The 16089-nt window shown below is 40.1% G+C and overlaps 1 protein-coding gene across 6 annotated transcripts in view; it reads left to right on the top strand.

Annotated features, from left to right (window-relative positions):
* Window positions 1-615: 615 nt before the first annotated feature.
* The window catches only part of TCF7 (transcription factor 7), a 187577-nt gene continuing 172103 nt past the window's right edge, over window positions 616-16089 (top strand). For 5 of the 6 annotated variants that reach the window (XM_075601173.1, XM_075601172.1, XM_075601171.1 and 2 more), the window contains exons 1-3: window positions 616-1105; window positions 1253-1319; window positions 3284-3390. In XM_075601173.1, the coding sequence (XP_075457288.1) occupies window positions 905-1105; window positions 1253-1319; window positions 3284-3390 (375 nt within the window). In that variant the 5' untranslated portion in view covers window positions 616-904. Of the gene's footprint in view, window positions 1106-1252; window positions 1320-2720; window positions 2975-3283; window positions 3391-16089 lie in introns of those variants that run through there. The other variant, XM_075601174.1, reaches the window with a different exon arrangement.

The following is a 16089-nucleotide window of genomic DNA, read 5'->3' as shown; positions in this document are numbered from 1 at the left end:
GGAAAGCCTGTTATTAGCAATTTGGCCATTGCAATTACACAGAACGTCTTGTGCATCCTGTTATATGTTGGATATTGGTTTGTTTCTTAAAAAAGAAACCTCTTTAGTCCTGCAATTATTGTATCCAAGTATCCCTCCAATACAATTGTACTTTTTGTTATTATTTAAAAGGGGTGTATCAAACTCTAAAATGTAAAAATGTACAGTTTTGTAAAACTGATAACACCAATTAAAAAAGTGTCCTACAATATTTAGATAGTGCAGAATAAAAATAAATAAATAAACCCACACATCAGCGAAAACCCCACACAGACACAAGCACAGAGCAATACAAAAAAGAGAGCAACCATATATATTGCAACGTATTTTGAACGGGGCATGATCTTCTATCTATAACATACAAAGAATATCCAGCATAACACACTGTGTGCATGTGTGCATAGTAGCTGTAAATTCCTGTTGGGCAGCCCCTGTGCAATGTCTGCGTGGGGATCTCACAGTGAGGAGCTGTCACTTTAAGAGCACAGCTCTCATGCATTTGTTCAGCCCCCAAGTGCTCTGTGCAGCTATCAATCAGCAGGCGGTGCGCTTTGATCTGCTTTGCCTTCCCCTTGTCCTCAAACGATCACAGGCTCACTCCAGTGCTCGCTGTCCCTGCCATCAGCTCCCTTCCCTTTACTTTCACTACACCAGATCTGCATTCCTCCCAAAACTTTTTTGTCTCCCCCCCCTTCATCCCTGTTGCCCCCTTTTTCTAATGCAGGGGGGGTGATCGCTGTGTTTCCAGCCTCTTTAGTTGCCCTGCATCATCACAAGCTTGCCCCCCCCACCCCCCCCCCCCCGGCTCTGCATCTGCCCTTGGGGGGGATAACTCAGATAGAGGAAGGATTGAAGAGCACGCACAATGCCCCAGCTCAGCAGCGGAGGAGAGGATGATCTGGGGGCAAATGATGAGATGATCTCCTTTAAAGATGAAGGGGATCAGGAGGAGAAGATCCGAGAGAATGCATTCACAGAGAGGGATCTGGCAGATCTCAAGTCCTCGCTGGTGAACGAGTCTGAAACCAGCTCAAATCCCAGTGTCCCCGATGAGCAGCACCCAGAGGTGAGATCTGTAGAAGAGTTGGGGAGTTTTGGAGGGGGGTGGGCAGGAGCCTGTGCGGGTGGTGCGAGTTGAGTTTGGAAGAGGGAAGGTGAGTGATAAAGAGCAGGCACTGGCCAACAAAGTTTTGAATTCCTGCTGTTTTCACAGGCGATCAGGCGTGCACAAGATGCTCACAGGGTTTACCAGGAGAAACTCGCAGATCACATGGAAGATGGTAAGCTCCAGTAACTATCCCTCCTCCTCCTCTTCTCCTCCTCCTCCTCCTCTCCTATTCATGCAAGACCCTAGAAGCTCTGCAGCTGGGGTGGACTGAACAGGGGGGCACATCCAGTGTGTGCTCAAGCGAGCCCTGCAAGATATTCTGCTTATCACATGTATGCCAAGCTTTACTAAGTGCACACATGATGCATTCAGTGTGTATTCATATTTTTTTGTATGTGATCATTACACTCGTAGTTCTCACAAAAATGATGATGATATATATTGATATGTGTATATATATATATATATATATATATATATACACACACACACACACACACACACACACACATACACCTATACACACACACACACACACACACACACACTCTATATATGTATATATATGTAGTGCAGAATAAATGAGTTCTTCGGTATTAGGTGATACCACCTAATACTGAAGAACTCATTTATTCTGCACTATCGCAACTGGACTAACACGGCTATTTTCTGCTTTATATATATATACATCTACAAATGTAAATGAGCACACAGTAATATTTCCATTTGCTATGTATATATACATATACACACACACTACATTACACTACTACACTACACATCCACTACATTTACATTGTTAATATATTGGTATATTATATATGGTTATAAGGCGCATGATCTAGAACCAAATGTCATTTTTTTTCAATAATTGCAACGTTTCACCTACAACTGTTGTTTTTAGTAGGAAAGCATCACAGATCCATTTCCATTCAATTGATTAATGCAGAAGCCACAGTTTTCACCTGATTGTAAATAAAAAATATAAAATAAAGAAACATACTAGATGAAACCCTTCTATGGCAGGGGGGCCACAACACGTCTGCCACGTCACTATAGGTCCCCTCAGCAGCAACAACCATTAATAAGGTGTTGACGTTTCGCTCATATACAATCTCTACAAAAGCATACCCTCTAACTGTACCTATTTAGCAGGTACACTACATGATTTTGGATCCCGTATATCCAGCTGTACCTAATAAACTGTGTGTGGTAAGCTGCATAGGCTGAGGGACTTGTATACAAATTGCTTGGAAGTACCTCCATTCCAGCACAAGTAGAGGAACCAGAGTGGTACCTGTTTTTGTGTGCGAAATGTTGAGAGTCTGCAAAAGTGATACTTTCTTTGTGTGTGTTTGTGAACTGGGCCAGGGGGGAGTGGTGCTGAAATACCACAGAGGGAAATGGGTTGAAACTTTCACCTCATCAGTGGAACCAATAGAGCAAGTGCATTGTTCCACAGTACCCTGTGTTTTGATTTGTCATTTGCCGACCCCATTGTTTTTTACCTTGATGTGACATCTTGTGGGATTAGTCATTGCTTCGCTTGTGATCAGAGAGGGTAAACAGCGCTCCCTACTCAAATAGATCATGTTTGAAGTAGAAGTCTATTAGATAAGTCTAATTTATCAAGAACAAAAGCAGCGTGTCTAGACAGCAGTTGATAAAGTGAAGAGAAAAACAACAGGGTTTTATTAGTGAGAATTTGTTACACGATACCCCAATCAATTAGCATGAAGTATTAATTTTGTTGTTGTTGAAAATACAAATAATAACAAACTTTAACTGGAGTGTATATAGCTTACTGTGTTTCCTCTACTAAAAGAAGTGAGTACAATTTTATTATTAAACACAAAAATAAAAAAAGATTTGAACATACAGTACAGTTGTTAAATGCTCTTCATTTTCCAAATACATACACATTGTACAGATATTGTTATCTCACAAAAATAGCAGCACCCTGAGCTCACAAAAAGCAGGAGCAGATTAATCACAGCGGTGCTTTCAAATGTAAAGGGAAAAATGCAAATATCATCTTTATTGAGAATGATTCTTCATATCTTTGGAAGTTAGGATTTAAAGAACACCATTGTATTTTGTCTGAGTGCAGGTGATAATGTATGTTTATGTTAATAGGTATTAAACACCAAGACGGAGGAATGTACAAGGGATCTGGATATTCTAGCTACCCATTCCTGATGTTGTCTGATCCGTACCTTCCAAATGGATCCATGTCTACACTGGTGAGTTCGCCATGATTTTATTCTTCAAACGAAAATGCTGGTTGTTTCGCTGTGACAATGACTGCTGATACCTTCTTACTATACCTTAGTTCAGGAGTAGCCAACTCCAGTCCTCAACAGGTGAGGTTTTAAGGATATCCCTGCTTCAGCACAGGTGCCTCAATCAGTGGCTCATTTAATGGCTGAACCACCTGTGCTGAAGCAGGGATATCCTTAAAACCTGACCTGCTTGTGGCCCTTGAGAACTGGAGTTGACCACCCCTGCCTTAATATAATGTCAACATTTCATGCTGGAAATACTTGATCTGTAGTTTTTACTAACAGGCCTACATATATATTCCACACAAAAAAAAATGTTGTTATTTATTTTTAGCACGTTGTTTTGTTTATTTATGATATCACATCATAAAATATAGTTTGTGTTCTTACCAGGGTATAGGTTGGATCCTACGTTATTGACACATCTAGTATCATATGTGACACCAGGTGGTCTTCACATATTTTCACTGCCCTAAATAGTTTAGTAACATTATATTCATGGGAACATCTTTAAAAAGGATCTGGCCAAAAATATATATTTTTTTGGATGTAAATTATGATGGTATGCTGACTTTTTAAAATTAATTAAAGAAAATGTCAGGTAAGGACCACTTGTTCATTGTTGACTGTCCATGTCATCAATTCTAGTTGACCTGCAGATTTACTTACTTTTCGAACACTGAAAGTTCTCGCATGTCCTAAACCATCTCTGGCTCCAGCACAGCACCCATATACATAATATATACTTTATAGCCAAACATGAATAGAATCTAATGTTGGTCAATGTCTTGACACCCTGTCCACCCTCATTAAGGTCAGGATGTTGTGATGAAGGTAGGCAAACGGCAATGCTATCAAGCTTATTTGGAAGCATTACATATGTTCTTGTATGTATGTATGTATATGTGTATATATATATATATATATATATATATATATATATATATATATATGTATATATATATATATAATATATATCTTGTACATTCACTCAATTGCAATGCAAACTTTCATTTGAACTCCTGCCCATATACATATGAAGTGTCTGAATGTCTTAGTGTATTTTAAAACAACCTGTAGTCTATATTTTGTATATGTAGCATGCACGCTTTTAGTTGATGATACCATCTATTTAAGGTGTGTAAATTATATGAAGAGTGTTTCAACACTGCAGAGCAATTTTGCTCAATAGCAGTTGTTTACTTTGAGAAAATATGTTTGTGTCCATCCGCTGAGTTTAGTGGTTTAAAGCCCCTATTCCAATGTACAAAATGACATCTCATCCGGTCTCGTATCCCGAAGAAATGTTTCAAATATTCAAACGTCCACTTCATAAAATGTGGATATACAGAGGAAAGTTTACATTGTGTTAATTGTTTTAAAAAAATCATATTTGATGTCTTGTGGTTGCCATGATCCTAATTTTTTTTATATATATCTAATATATCAGTGTTCTGTTTTCCTTTGTAAACTTATGCCGCTAGAAAAGTGGTGGGATACTGGTTTAAAACCATTAAAAATAATAATTATTATTATTAGTTGATTTTGTTTCAAACCCACATTGCTATAATTTTGCATTGTGGAGACTCCCTGTATTCTCATACATAAATTGTGCTTTTTTTTTGTTGCTATTTTTATTTGGAAATGTTTAATTAAATGTACATTTCTTACCTGTAACGCTTGGATAAAATTAAAAAAAAGGTATGATGTGATATACCAACTACAGTGCATAGTTTGTCATGATAACACATTAAAGATATATAACAAGTTTTGGACAGCACCACTCTGATCAAAACACACGTAAGAAATCAAAAATTGCTATCGCTGAACAAAGACAACACCGATCCCCCAATTCCTGAATAGTATAATAAAGAAAGGATCTTCACCACAAAAAAAGAGTAAATAAAGCTCTACTGGGATCCCAAAAAAAAGTGATATACCGGTAAATATATTTAAAAAAAATGATTTTAATAGCTACACATATTTATCATATAAAAAGAGTGGATAGTAAATTAAGACCAGTCAGGTCTAAAAAGAACAAAGCGAAAATAACAGACAGCGTATAACTCTAATAGCAAAAAGAAATGGCAAAATACTAATCCCCTCCTGCAGGCGCACAAGAGGCGCAACAACGAAGAATGCACCCTCCAGGACTGGCTGCCTCGTTGCAGGGGGACTTTCCTGAAGCAGTTCCAGATAGAAAGATTGTTGCGAAGTAAATTAGAAAGGAAGTACTGCAGTCCTATCGCGCCACATGGGAATGGGCCTTTACAAGGGTTTTTTCCTCGAAACATTGCCCCCCTTTTTTTACCTCTAATGTTTTAAGCCCCTTGTTTTTTTACCCTCTTTTTGATAGTGGTTCTCACTCCATCTATTTTTGTATTTTCACTTCCACTGCACTTTTTTCTCCCCTTCTGTTCCGCCCCTGTGTGTATATATATATGCGCAGCTATTAAAATCATTTACTTTTCTAATTTTTTCTATATATCAGCTTTTATTTCCTTTTTGGGATATCAGTAGAGCTCCGGATACTCTTCATGTGCTGAAGATCCTTTCTTTACTGACAACGCATTAAAGATAGTTCTGTGCATTGTGTTTAGTAATCTAAAGAAATTCCGAAATACGGTTCTGCAAATGTCTTCCAAAGGTCTTTGCAAAAAGAGGCGCACATTTCTCCTCATTTTCTTGTTTTAACGAAATTACGAATTGTTTGAAACTTCACCAATTTTCTCCAGAATTCAGTTATTGTTATGGGATTGACGCTAAAATGGCTGTATGTAAAGGGTCATGTGACCTGAATTTAGGGCCATGTGACTATAGTTATTTTTGTGTTAACTTTTTTGCTACATTGTTAGCTGAAAAAGATGCCAATTTCACCTGGTTTGAGAACTTTTGCGAACATTTCATACTCCCCTATTCCGAGTGTGAGTAGGTGTTGGAGAGAGAACTAAAAAAGAATCCTATACTTTCACAACTGGTGAACATCCTTTATATACATTGCAAGACAAATTAGGTTGCCTGTAGTGTATACATAATGAATAATACTTAAAGTTCTGTGCATTCTGTACATTATAAACAGCAATCCGTGACTATTGTAGTAGCAAAAGTTATTAGTTTGATTAACGATGAAGCTAGCATTTGACATTCACAGGCTTACCAAAAATAAATCTATGTAAACTGAGCACCTAACAATATGAATGAGAGTATGTAATCTAAAACATCTACTTGAAAAGGAGTCCTGCATAATGTAATTAGTTGTAAAATACTTTACTGTACAGTGATTTAACCCTTCACTGCCAGATGGACCAGCAAGAGTTTAAACCAGGGTTAACAAGAATTTAATCAAGGTAGTCTCTGATTACCGAGAATGGAAAGGATAAAGGATTATCTTACTTTTCATAAACGGGATAATATTTCCTATGTACATTATATGATGAAAGTATATATCATTGTTTCAAACAGACCTTTCTTTTCCTTTGACAGTCTAATCCTATACCGTACTACAGTTTGAATTCTCCAATAGTTTTCTTCCAAAGGGCACATACTGTATGGTGTTTTTTTGTAGACTGTTGAGAATGATCACTACTGAAAAAAGCAATATTATGAACCGCTCAAATGCTCTTAACAAATTATTATCCCGTAATGTATAATAAGTGATATTTGAATTTGTGCTACTTTGTTATTCATGGGGCACATATTTAATATCTATTCAACATGAACCACACTGTTTTCAGCTCGGGGGACTGCCTGGAAATCAAGATGGCCATCAAATCTTTGGGATTCAGCAGGCTAATAAGAAAGCTATATCATCATTGGGGGGGGGGGGGGGGGTTACGTTTTGGCTTCCTATTGGATGACAGTTTTAATGTCCAGGAAGTTACACTTGCAACTAAACCAGTAAATAGCTTGACAAAGGCCTATTGTTTTAACAGGTCTGCAACCCTGCCTTTCACCATTATCACCTAGCACAGGGGGGCGCAAACTTTTTTCCCTGCGCCCCCCTGACGGCTGTCCCCTCGCTCCCGCGCCCCCCCCAACCCCAACTTACCCGCGCTCCGGCGTAATGACGTCACGTTGCCATAGCAACGTGACGTCACATGACCTCGCAGCGTCATTTTGACGCCGCGTTGCCATGGCGCCGCAGGGAGGAAGCCGCCGGAGCCACGGTAAGTTAGGTTTACAGAGGCCCTGCAGCTCCCCCGGCACTTAATTTAAGTGCCTTCGGGAAGCGCGCGGGGCCTCTGTAAACCCCGCGCCCCCCGTCGGCAGTGTCGCGCCCCCCCTGTGGGTCGCGACCCACAGTTTGCGCACCGCTGACCTAGCATACAGTGCTTCCACTGCAGCAAGGGATTCTGGGAAATTACATGCAAATAAGCACGCCGTGTCACCTTTTGCCTGAAATCCATTTTTACATGGAACCCTTATAAGCCAATGCTCGCTGTTCTCATAGCTTTTACGCACAGCATGGAATTAGATGCAAATCCAGAGAAACCACTCACAGTCAGCTGTTTCGACCTTTTGGGTCTCATCAGTGTGCGGCTGGTTGTACTGGCTCTGCAATTTTCAAGGCTGGGTAGGTTTACCATACTTTATATAAGTTATGGTGGGTGAAACTGCTAACTTATATAAATGGTATATATATATATATGCAGGGCTCGACAAATGCACTCGCCCCCTCGCCTGGGGTGAGTGCATTTTGCCCGCTGTCGAGTGCTTACCGGCGGCGTCTCCCGGCATTCTTCCTGCAAGTCCTGTGTATCCCCCTGCAAATCCCATGAAAATGGCTGTGCGGCATCAAATGACACCACATTGCCATGACAACGGGACACTACGTGACGTTGCTGCGTCATGTTGCCATGGCAACTTGACGTCGTGACCATTTCAATGGGAGTTGGAGGGGGAGACACGGAAGTTGCAGGAGAATGACAGGAGACACCGCACCACACCGCCACACCCTGCCGCCGGTAAGTACTCGACAGCGGGAGGGAAGTGAGAGTAGGAGGGGGGTTAAAAAAAATTAGGGGTAAGGGGGCGTGTCTTCTTTTTATGGGCGAGTGACATTTTGTACAATTTGTCGATCTCTTTATGTATATAAAATCTAAAAATAATATATGGATGGGCAGATAATGCTGTGAAACATAGCCACACATCATCAAACAATTTAATGACTTTTGTAACTATGAAAAAAGATTAATGTCTTTACTATATTTACATATTTAATGTAGTGTTGTAGTTGCTGGCAACATAGTGGTAGAACCTATTACAACCAATTGCAACACTGGGAAAATCATAAGTGATAATACAGCTCTTAAAATTAGGTGTGGGTGTATAGTAAAAAGCCGTCTACAGACGTAATTAGAATTTATGGTTTATTTGTGGGGAACTCTGAAGAAGAGAAAATATGGAATAGTTCAAACACACTCAAACCGTGAATGTCTATAAAGCAAATAGGAATGCAGCCATTAAATGTAAGTATGGGTGAAAATGTAAAAATAAAAGCCCAATACAAACATTATTATAATATTTCTGGGACACTTGTAATGAGAAGAGTAGACATGAAAATGTTCGAATCAGTGGACAGATATTTAGAACTCATCTTATTATATTACGGTGAAGTTAAAATGTTGTTACTAGTTGAAGATATAAACTTTCTGAGCTTTCATCTTAGTACCGAATTTAGACTTGGATTATTCCCTTGGTAACATACAAGACTTTACAACTGAGTATTCATACTCTAAATAGGAAATGTTGGTTAATAACCTGATTCACAAATGCAAAGGCACCTCTTTTATATGCTCTGAAAAAGAAAGGAGTGATGTAACTATTATTCAGTTTTACACAAAACCAATTATGTATGCACCATTTTACAAAGGAGGCATACAGGCAATTGAAAATAAAGGAAAGGGTTTGAAATAGCGGGGGAAAGAGCATCTGACATTACTGTAATCAGAGGAAACTGGGAATCACTGCCTCAAAGAGTTTATAATTTAATTGTATTGTGGAGACATACAGAAAGAACAAATTAAAAATGGAATATACATTTGGATAAATGGTTGTATGGCTATTAGTGTTTTTATGCCTGCATAAAAAGATGATTTTTCAGGAGCACTGTGAAAGCTGGGACAGAGCTGGGACAGAGAGAGCTCCATTCATGGGAAGAGGTCCAGAAATTGTAGGCTACTTACAGTAGACAACTTCGAAAAATGTGTTAAAGGGTAAAGTGAAAGATATGATATGTAATGAGGGTCATTGTAGAGTTTTGAAAGAGAATAAGAATGTTGTGCTTAATGCATACATTCATTGTAACCCATTAAATACATATACTATTCTATCTGATATGCATGTAAGAGAAGGATGTAAAGAAGAGGCCATTCTAACATCAGACATCTAAATGGATTGCCTGAATAGAAGTTAGGAGGCTCCTTATTAGGAGGTTAGAGTAGTCAAGGCAGAAGACGATGAGCATGTATTAGTTAAAGATGAAGGGGTAGATCCATGCAGTGTTGCAGAGGAAGGAGAACATGATTAAGAGTTACTGAAGTTGCTCGTTGACTTGAGTGTATTCAGAGAGTAAATGGAAAAGGTTCCTGAAAAAGTACTGAGGCGCACCAACAGATAGTTAGATGGATAATGGGGAGGCGGTCATTGAAATAACAATGGGTGACGTAAGATGAGAGCTTGGAAATCGGCTTTTTTACATATATCAGTAGAGCAAGAGGTATGTGTGGCAGGAGAGAGGGGTCAACAGTGTCAAAAAGCAGAAGCGGTCCGGGCATATGAGATGAGAGTAGTCACCTTGCCATTTAGGAGCTTTGAGGTCATTGGTTACTTGGGTTAGGCCAGTTTAATTACATACACAAGGATGGAAGCCTTATTGGAGAGATTCAAGAAGACCATATGATTTGAGAGAGCTTAGCAAGTGAGAGCTTACAAGGCATTCAGGAGTTTAGGAGCAAAAAAGAGGAGATGACAATAGTTATGGCGGTAAATAGATTCAATGGATTTACTTTTAAGAGATTTAACCAGCATGTGATTGTGCGTGGAAGAATAGGAACAGATATCATTGTGACGGTAGGGTGTAGCCAGGCTATCAAATAAAAGTTTAAGCCTGTTTGGTTTCCCCGATTCGTGTGTTGGGTTTATAGAGTGTCAGCTCTTGAGCCCAGGGTTTGTACATGCATAACCTGTAATGTGCGGCAATAAAATATTTTATGTGTTTTTACCTTTCCAGGCGTGCCAGCAAGTAGAGATTGCTGTGGTATGAGTTTCAAGGGTGGCTTTGCGGAGAAAGTGTTGTCAGAATGTGCCTAGCTAGTCAGGGGCCAGAGTTGCTGGTTCCCCTAAAAATGCACCCAGGAATCAGGTCTAATTCCTGGATACATGTAGGCACATGTCCCGGCAATATCTCCCTTGAAAATGCTTTCGCGACTCACCACTAGGGGTTCCCTGCTTTAGCACAGACCATAAAGTTAAAAGGGGCATAGGGATGTGAAGGGGTCCCTGAAACAGTCAAGGGGTCCCTAGGTTAATAGGGATACCCAGTAAATGCCCAGGTCACCCAGAACTGGTATAGGGGTTATGAGGTGCTCCAACCATACATATACTGTAAGGTTGTGAGGGAATTCTTGGAATCCGAACTAAGTCTATGCAATAGTGTATTGGGAAGAGGGCTAGTGAAAAATAAAGTGCAGCTTTTTTATTCTATTTCACATACCAGAAAGACTTAGGTTTTTAAAGTGTATATTTTATTAACAAAGGGTGTTAAGTACATATATATTTTGTGCACAGTAAAATGAGGCACAGGGAGGAAAAGTGTTCCTGTAGCTGCGGGGATCACTAGATAACATAGGGGTACCCCAGTTAGTGCCAATGTGTCCCAGAACCTGTATTTGGTTTGTGGGCTTTGGCAGTCCCCTGCAAAGTATAGAAAAACCTGACCTGTTTAGGGGCTTTTGGGGATCCCTGTGTCTTAGAAACTCCAGATTTTGGGAGTGTAAGTTTTAGGTGGGATATTGGGGTGAAAATGTATTCCTTTTGTTTGCAGGAGTTCGGGGGCCCCAGCTATTGATGGTTCCCTGATTCTCCTCGGCGTGCAGGCACTATTTGTGCGTTTGTGGGGTGAATTACATTGGGGCTGCACCGTGTCCCCCAGACTCCTGGTTTTCGAGCCCAGATATCCCCAACTAATTTCCCACACGTATATAAGGTTCCTCAGGGTTTATTCTTTATTAAAGTATGGTTCTTAAGGTGTATAAAAATCCATGCGGTCAACCTAAACATTTGCAGAGGAGACATGATGTCTGCCTAGCCACCTGCCCTCAAAGGGAATCCAGGATGTCAAGAGGTGTCGGGCCATTTGGTAGCAAGGAGGGGCAGAGGAAAAGGCCCCAACAGCCATTTGGGTTCTTTCAGACTCTGCGGAGTCTTCCCTGCAGATAGTCTTGCCCCTTTCTCTGACATCATCAGCCAGATGAGCTCTGCTCTGATTGGCTGCTGAGAATGTTCTCACACTTCTGATAGGGGTAGTGTTCTGTGAATGAAACTCAGAAGTATTATAAACTCCTGCACCCATCAGATTTGGAGTTCTCCAAGATTCTAAGCACCAAGTCTCCAGCAAGTGAAAATCCAGACCTCTAGAGAGAAGGGAGTGGTGGTGTCTGGAATTGCATGCTGATTTCAGTTCCAGGACATAGAAAAGTGTAGTTTTCATACCCCAGTTCCCAAGTAAGTGTGTATTTTCGTATGTACAGTAGTTTGTGTAACATTGTGTGTTTGCCTTTTCCTGTGAATAAATTTACAATTTATTTCATTAACTTGTTTTGCTCAATGCATGATCCTGGTTAAAAGGTGTAAATTGCCTGGTCTCCCGTGACAATCATAGTGTAGTGTACCCTTTATATACCCTTAATGAATGGGGCAAACATAGGAGAACCTGGTATTATATAGCGTCTATGAGTTGACAACATACAAAATTGAATACTTTGGTCAAGTGACCATTAGATACTTATATCTCTTTCTTATAGTCAATGTCAGCCATCCTAACCCTTTTTCATCCAATCTCTCAAATTACTTTTACATACATACATATATATAAAGCAACTGTAAATATTCCTGTATATTCATATATATATATATATATATATATATATATATATATATATATATACATACAGGTAGTCCTCGCTATCCAACGTTTCACTTTACAACAAATGGCATATCCAACGCTTTACAGTGCAACCCTTTGTGCCGTTTTCGATGCCAGAATGTGTTATTCGACTCCTAAATGCGTTATCCGATGCTCACCGCCACTGATTAACACGGGACTCACTTTACAACGGTTTCACTATCCAACGCTCACCGCCACTGATTAACATGGGACTCACTTTACAACGGTTTCACTATCCAACGCTACTTCCAGAACGGATTCTGTTGGATAACCGAGGACTGCCTGTACATACATACCTACATATACATACATACATACATACATACATACATACATACATATACAGTATACAGTATATATATATCTGCATTCCAGTGGGTTTTTGGGAGACTGGCTTCTGTTTGTTTTGGGCTCGTGTGCCATATAAGCGCTCCTCCCTTCTTTGTGATGAGTTTATACACTTAAAGGGAAATTGCTTCCAGCCAATATAATGTTTGTAGGCTGCCAGGATTAATTTTATAATCCCATGTCAAAGGCAGATATCCAAGCAAGCGCCCTTCAAACTGTCAAGGAGCCCTGTCACTTTAAATCCCCTATTGTGGAAAATCGTATGATTAATTGCTTTTATATTTCATGTATCCGCCTTTGAGGTGGTTTCAAACCTTGGAGTTTGAACCTGTTTAAACATTAGTCTTGTTAAATCTCCTTGTTGGTTATGTTATGTATAATTGAGTTTAGGCTTCAGGGAATTTTCTTCCTGTTGTAACATATACTTTCTTCGAAGATGTAAGTAAGGGAAAATTAAGCACAATAATAGCATTCAGTCTTATGAAAATCAACTCTAAATTTCAGATCACCTGGTGTAAATGTAACTGTACGCCTACATTTTAAGTTATTGGGATGAAGTTTTGCATCTCTGTTGATAATGCTTCATATGTGTGTACACAATGAAATACATCAGAAAGCTTGATAAGCCTATACATACTGGAAAACCGTGTGTGCAAAGCTTCATGTCACTAATAAAAAGTAAATGTATATATCTATGTATAGTGCCTTTTGTGTGTGTGTGTGTGTGTGTGTGTGTGTGTGTGTGTGTGTGTGTGTGTGTGTGTGTGTGTGTGTGTGTGTGTGTGTGTGTATATATTGTGTGTATATATATATATATATATATATATATATATATATATATATATATATAATGGCAGAACACCATATCTATGAAAATTCCTACATCTGTATATAGCATGAAAACGCTGTATTTATCAATGTTTTGTACATAACTCAATCTACTTATGTCTTCTAAAAGCAGTTGTTCAACTTTTTGATCGATTAATTTTTCTTTTTTGCTCTAGTTGAAACATATGGTCTGGAGCCCTGGTTTGAGAATTTCCGTGACATTTCTAAGTCATGTGATACTGATTCCTAAAAAGCAGGGTCGCAGGAATGGATTAAAGTAACTAGCAGGGATTGACATAATAGAAGACGCACAAAAATAAAATATCAATAACTCTCTTCTCTTTGATAAAGCCAAAAATGGTTATGCTTCAGGAACAAGGCTGCATTATAATATAAGTTGTCTCTCAATGTATTTTGAAGGGGATTTCTCCAGCATTGTTGCTTAGCAGCTCATTGAAGGCCTTTGTTAATGTATATTTTGGTAGGAGTCCTATGTTTATCTCAGACATGTAATGTATATAAAAGTATTTAAAATACTGGCAGTTTTCTCTCACAGAAAGTTATAGTTTTGTAGCCTACCCTGAAAAAATTATTTTACTTCAAAGAGGAAAGAAGCTGAGCTAGGAATATTTGCATGGGTTGATTTCCTGTGCTGTTCTTAAAAAAAAACTTTTGGGGGAATGTGTATCCATTAGGTTAATCAGTTAAACATTCATGGTATCTTCATTTGTATAAGAACCTTGTTGAAAACTTACTGTACGTTTTCCAGTTGCTATCCATTTTGTGTAAATGTATCCCTTTCACTGTCAGGTCTGTGAGTTTTAGGGCCTTCTTATATAAACACAGGACTGGGTTTTATTATGCGATAATCCCCATAGACTTTCATTGGGTTTTTCAGCTTAAAACAGCCTGAACTGGCAAATCAGCATTTATGTAATCCCCCTTCTATGAACTCTTATAATGTATAATGATGGACATGCCCTCTGACCAATGACTGTGAACCCAGGAAGGGATTAATGTGATTGGGTATTAGAGAGGATGATGTTACAGGAGGAGGAGCCAAGAGATAGAGAGGGAGGAGGATGTGAATAAGGGGGAAGAGTTGCAGAGATTAGAGGAACGAGAAATCACTGTCCCGAGGAGCCGTAAGGAGAAATATGAGTTATCCTATCACGACAAAGTTTGAGCGACCAAGAAGAGTACTGCAAAGAGACCAGAGATAACCCGCAGATCAGAGGGGTTCCATGAGTAACCAATGGAGGTGATACAGCTAGGGGATCGTCCCTAATAACCAGCAGTATCCATTTCAGGACACGCAATTTACACCAAGTCTTTGCGAAGTAACAGGCCTTCACCTATAAACACATCAGTAGTCACAACAAGCTCCAATGCTGTTCCAGCACCTACACTGACCCATTAACAAGTACTGGGTCACCAGGGCAGTAGCCCAGCGATACACACATTGGTTACTTATTGTTATAAGTTTGTGCTAAAACTGGTATCTAGGGTCCTGACATCTGAGGACCCCTAATTGTAATCATTGTGTTTCCGTATCAATATAAATCCGTGCTGCTTACAGATACATGTCATATTATATTGTTTGGCCCCAGCCAGGCTCTTTTCTGGCTGATTAGTGTTGCTTGCATCTAGGGCAGGTGAAATCAGGCCCCAACCCGTGTGTGTGTGTGTGTGTGTGTGTGTGTGTGTGTGTGTGTGTGTGTGTGTGTGTGTGTGTGTGTGTGTGTGTGTGTGTGTGTGTGTGTGTGTGTGTGTTTATATATATATGCAAATATAACTGTATGCTCATCTGCATGTCTTAGGCAGGTCTGCAACCCCGCCTTTCCCCATCATCACCCAGCATACAGCACTTCCACTGCAGCAAGGGATTCTGGGAAATGACATGCAAATGAGCACACAGTGTCACATTTTTAAGCTGTGTCCATGCAGCAAGCTTAAGCCTATAGGGAACCATGTTAAAAATGGTTATTGAGGCAAAAAGTGACACTGTGTGCTCATTTGCATGTCATTTCCCAGAATCCCTTGCTGCAGTGGAAGTGCTGTATGCTGGGTGATGATGGGGAAAGGCGGGGTTGCAGACCTGCCTAAGGCCTTGCCCCCGCTGCATGCTGCGGACGCTGCGCTCACCAGAGCCCTCCCCGCAATGGCGCCGGGCCCGCTGCGAGGGGGGGCCGCAGCGCTCGCGCGAGAGCTACTCCTGCTCTCAATAGAATTGAGAGCAGGAACTCGCGTCGAGCGGCTAGGCACGCCCCCCAGCGGCTCAGCCAATGAGGGCGAACCTGCCGGGTGACGTCATGGCC

This window comes from Ascaphus truei, chromosome 5, assembly GCF_040206685.1.
Source record: "Ascaphus truei isolate aAscTru1 chromosome 5, aAscTru1.hap1, whole genome shotgun sequence".
Lineage (NCBI taxonomy): Eukaryota > Metazoa > Chordata > Amphibia > Anura > Ascaphidae > Ascaphus > Ascaphus truei.
Note: the sequence above shows the minus strand (reverse complement) of the source record. Positions and strands in the feature narration are given on the sequence as shown.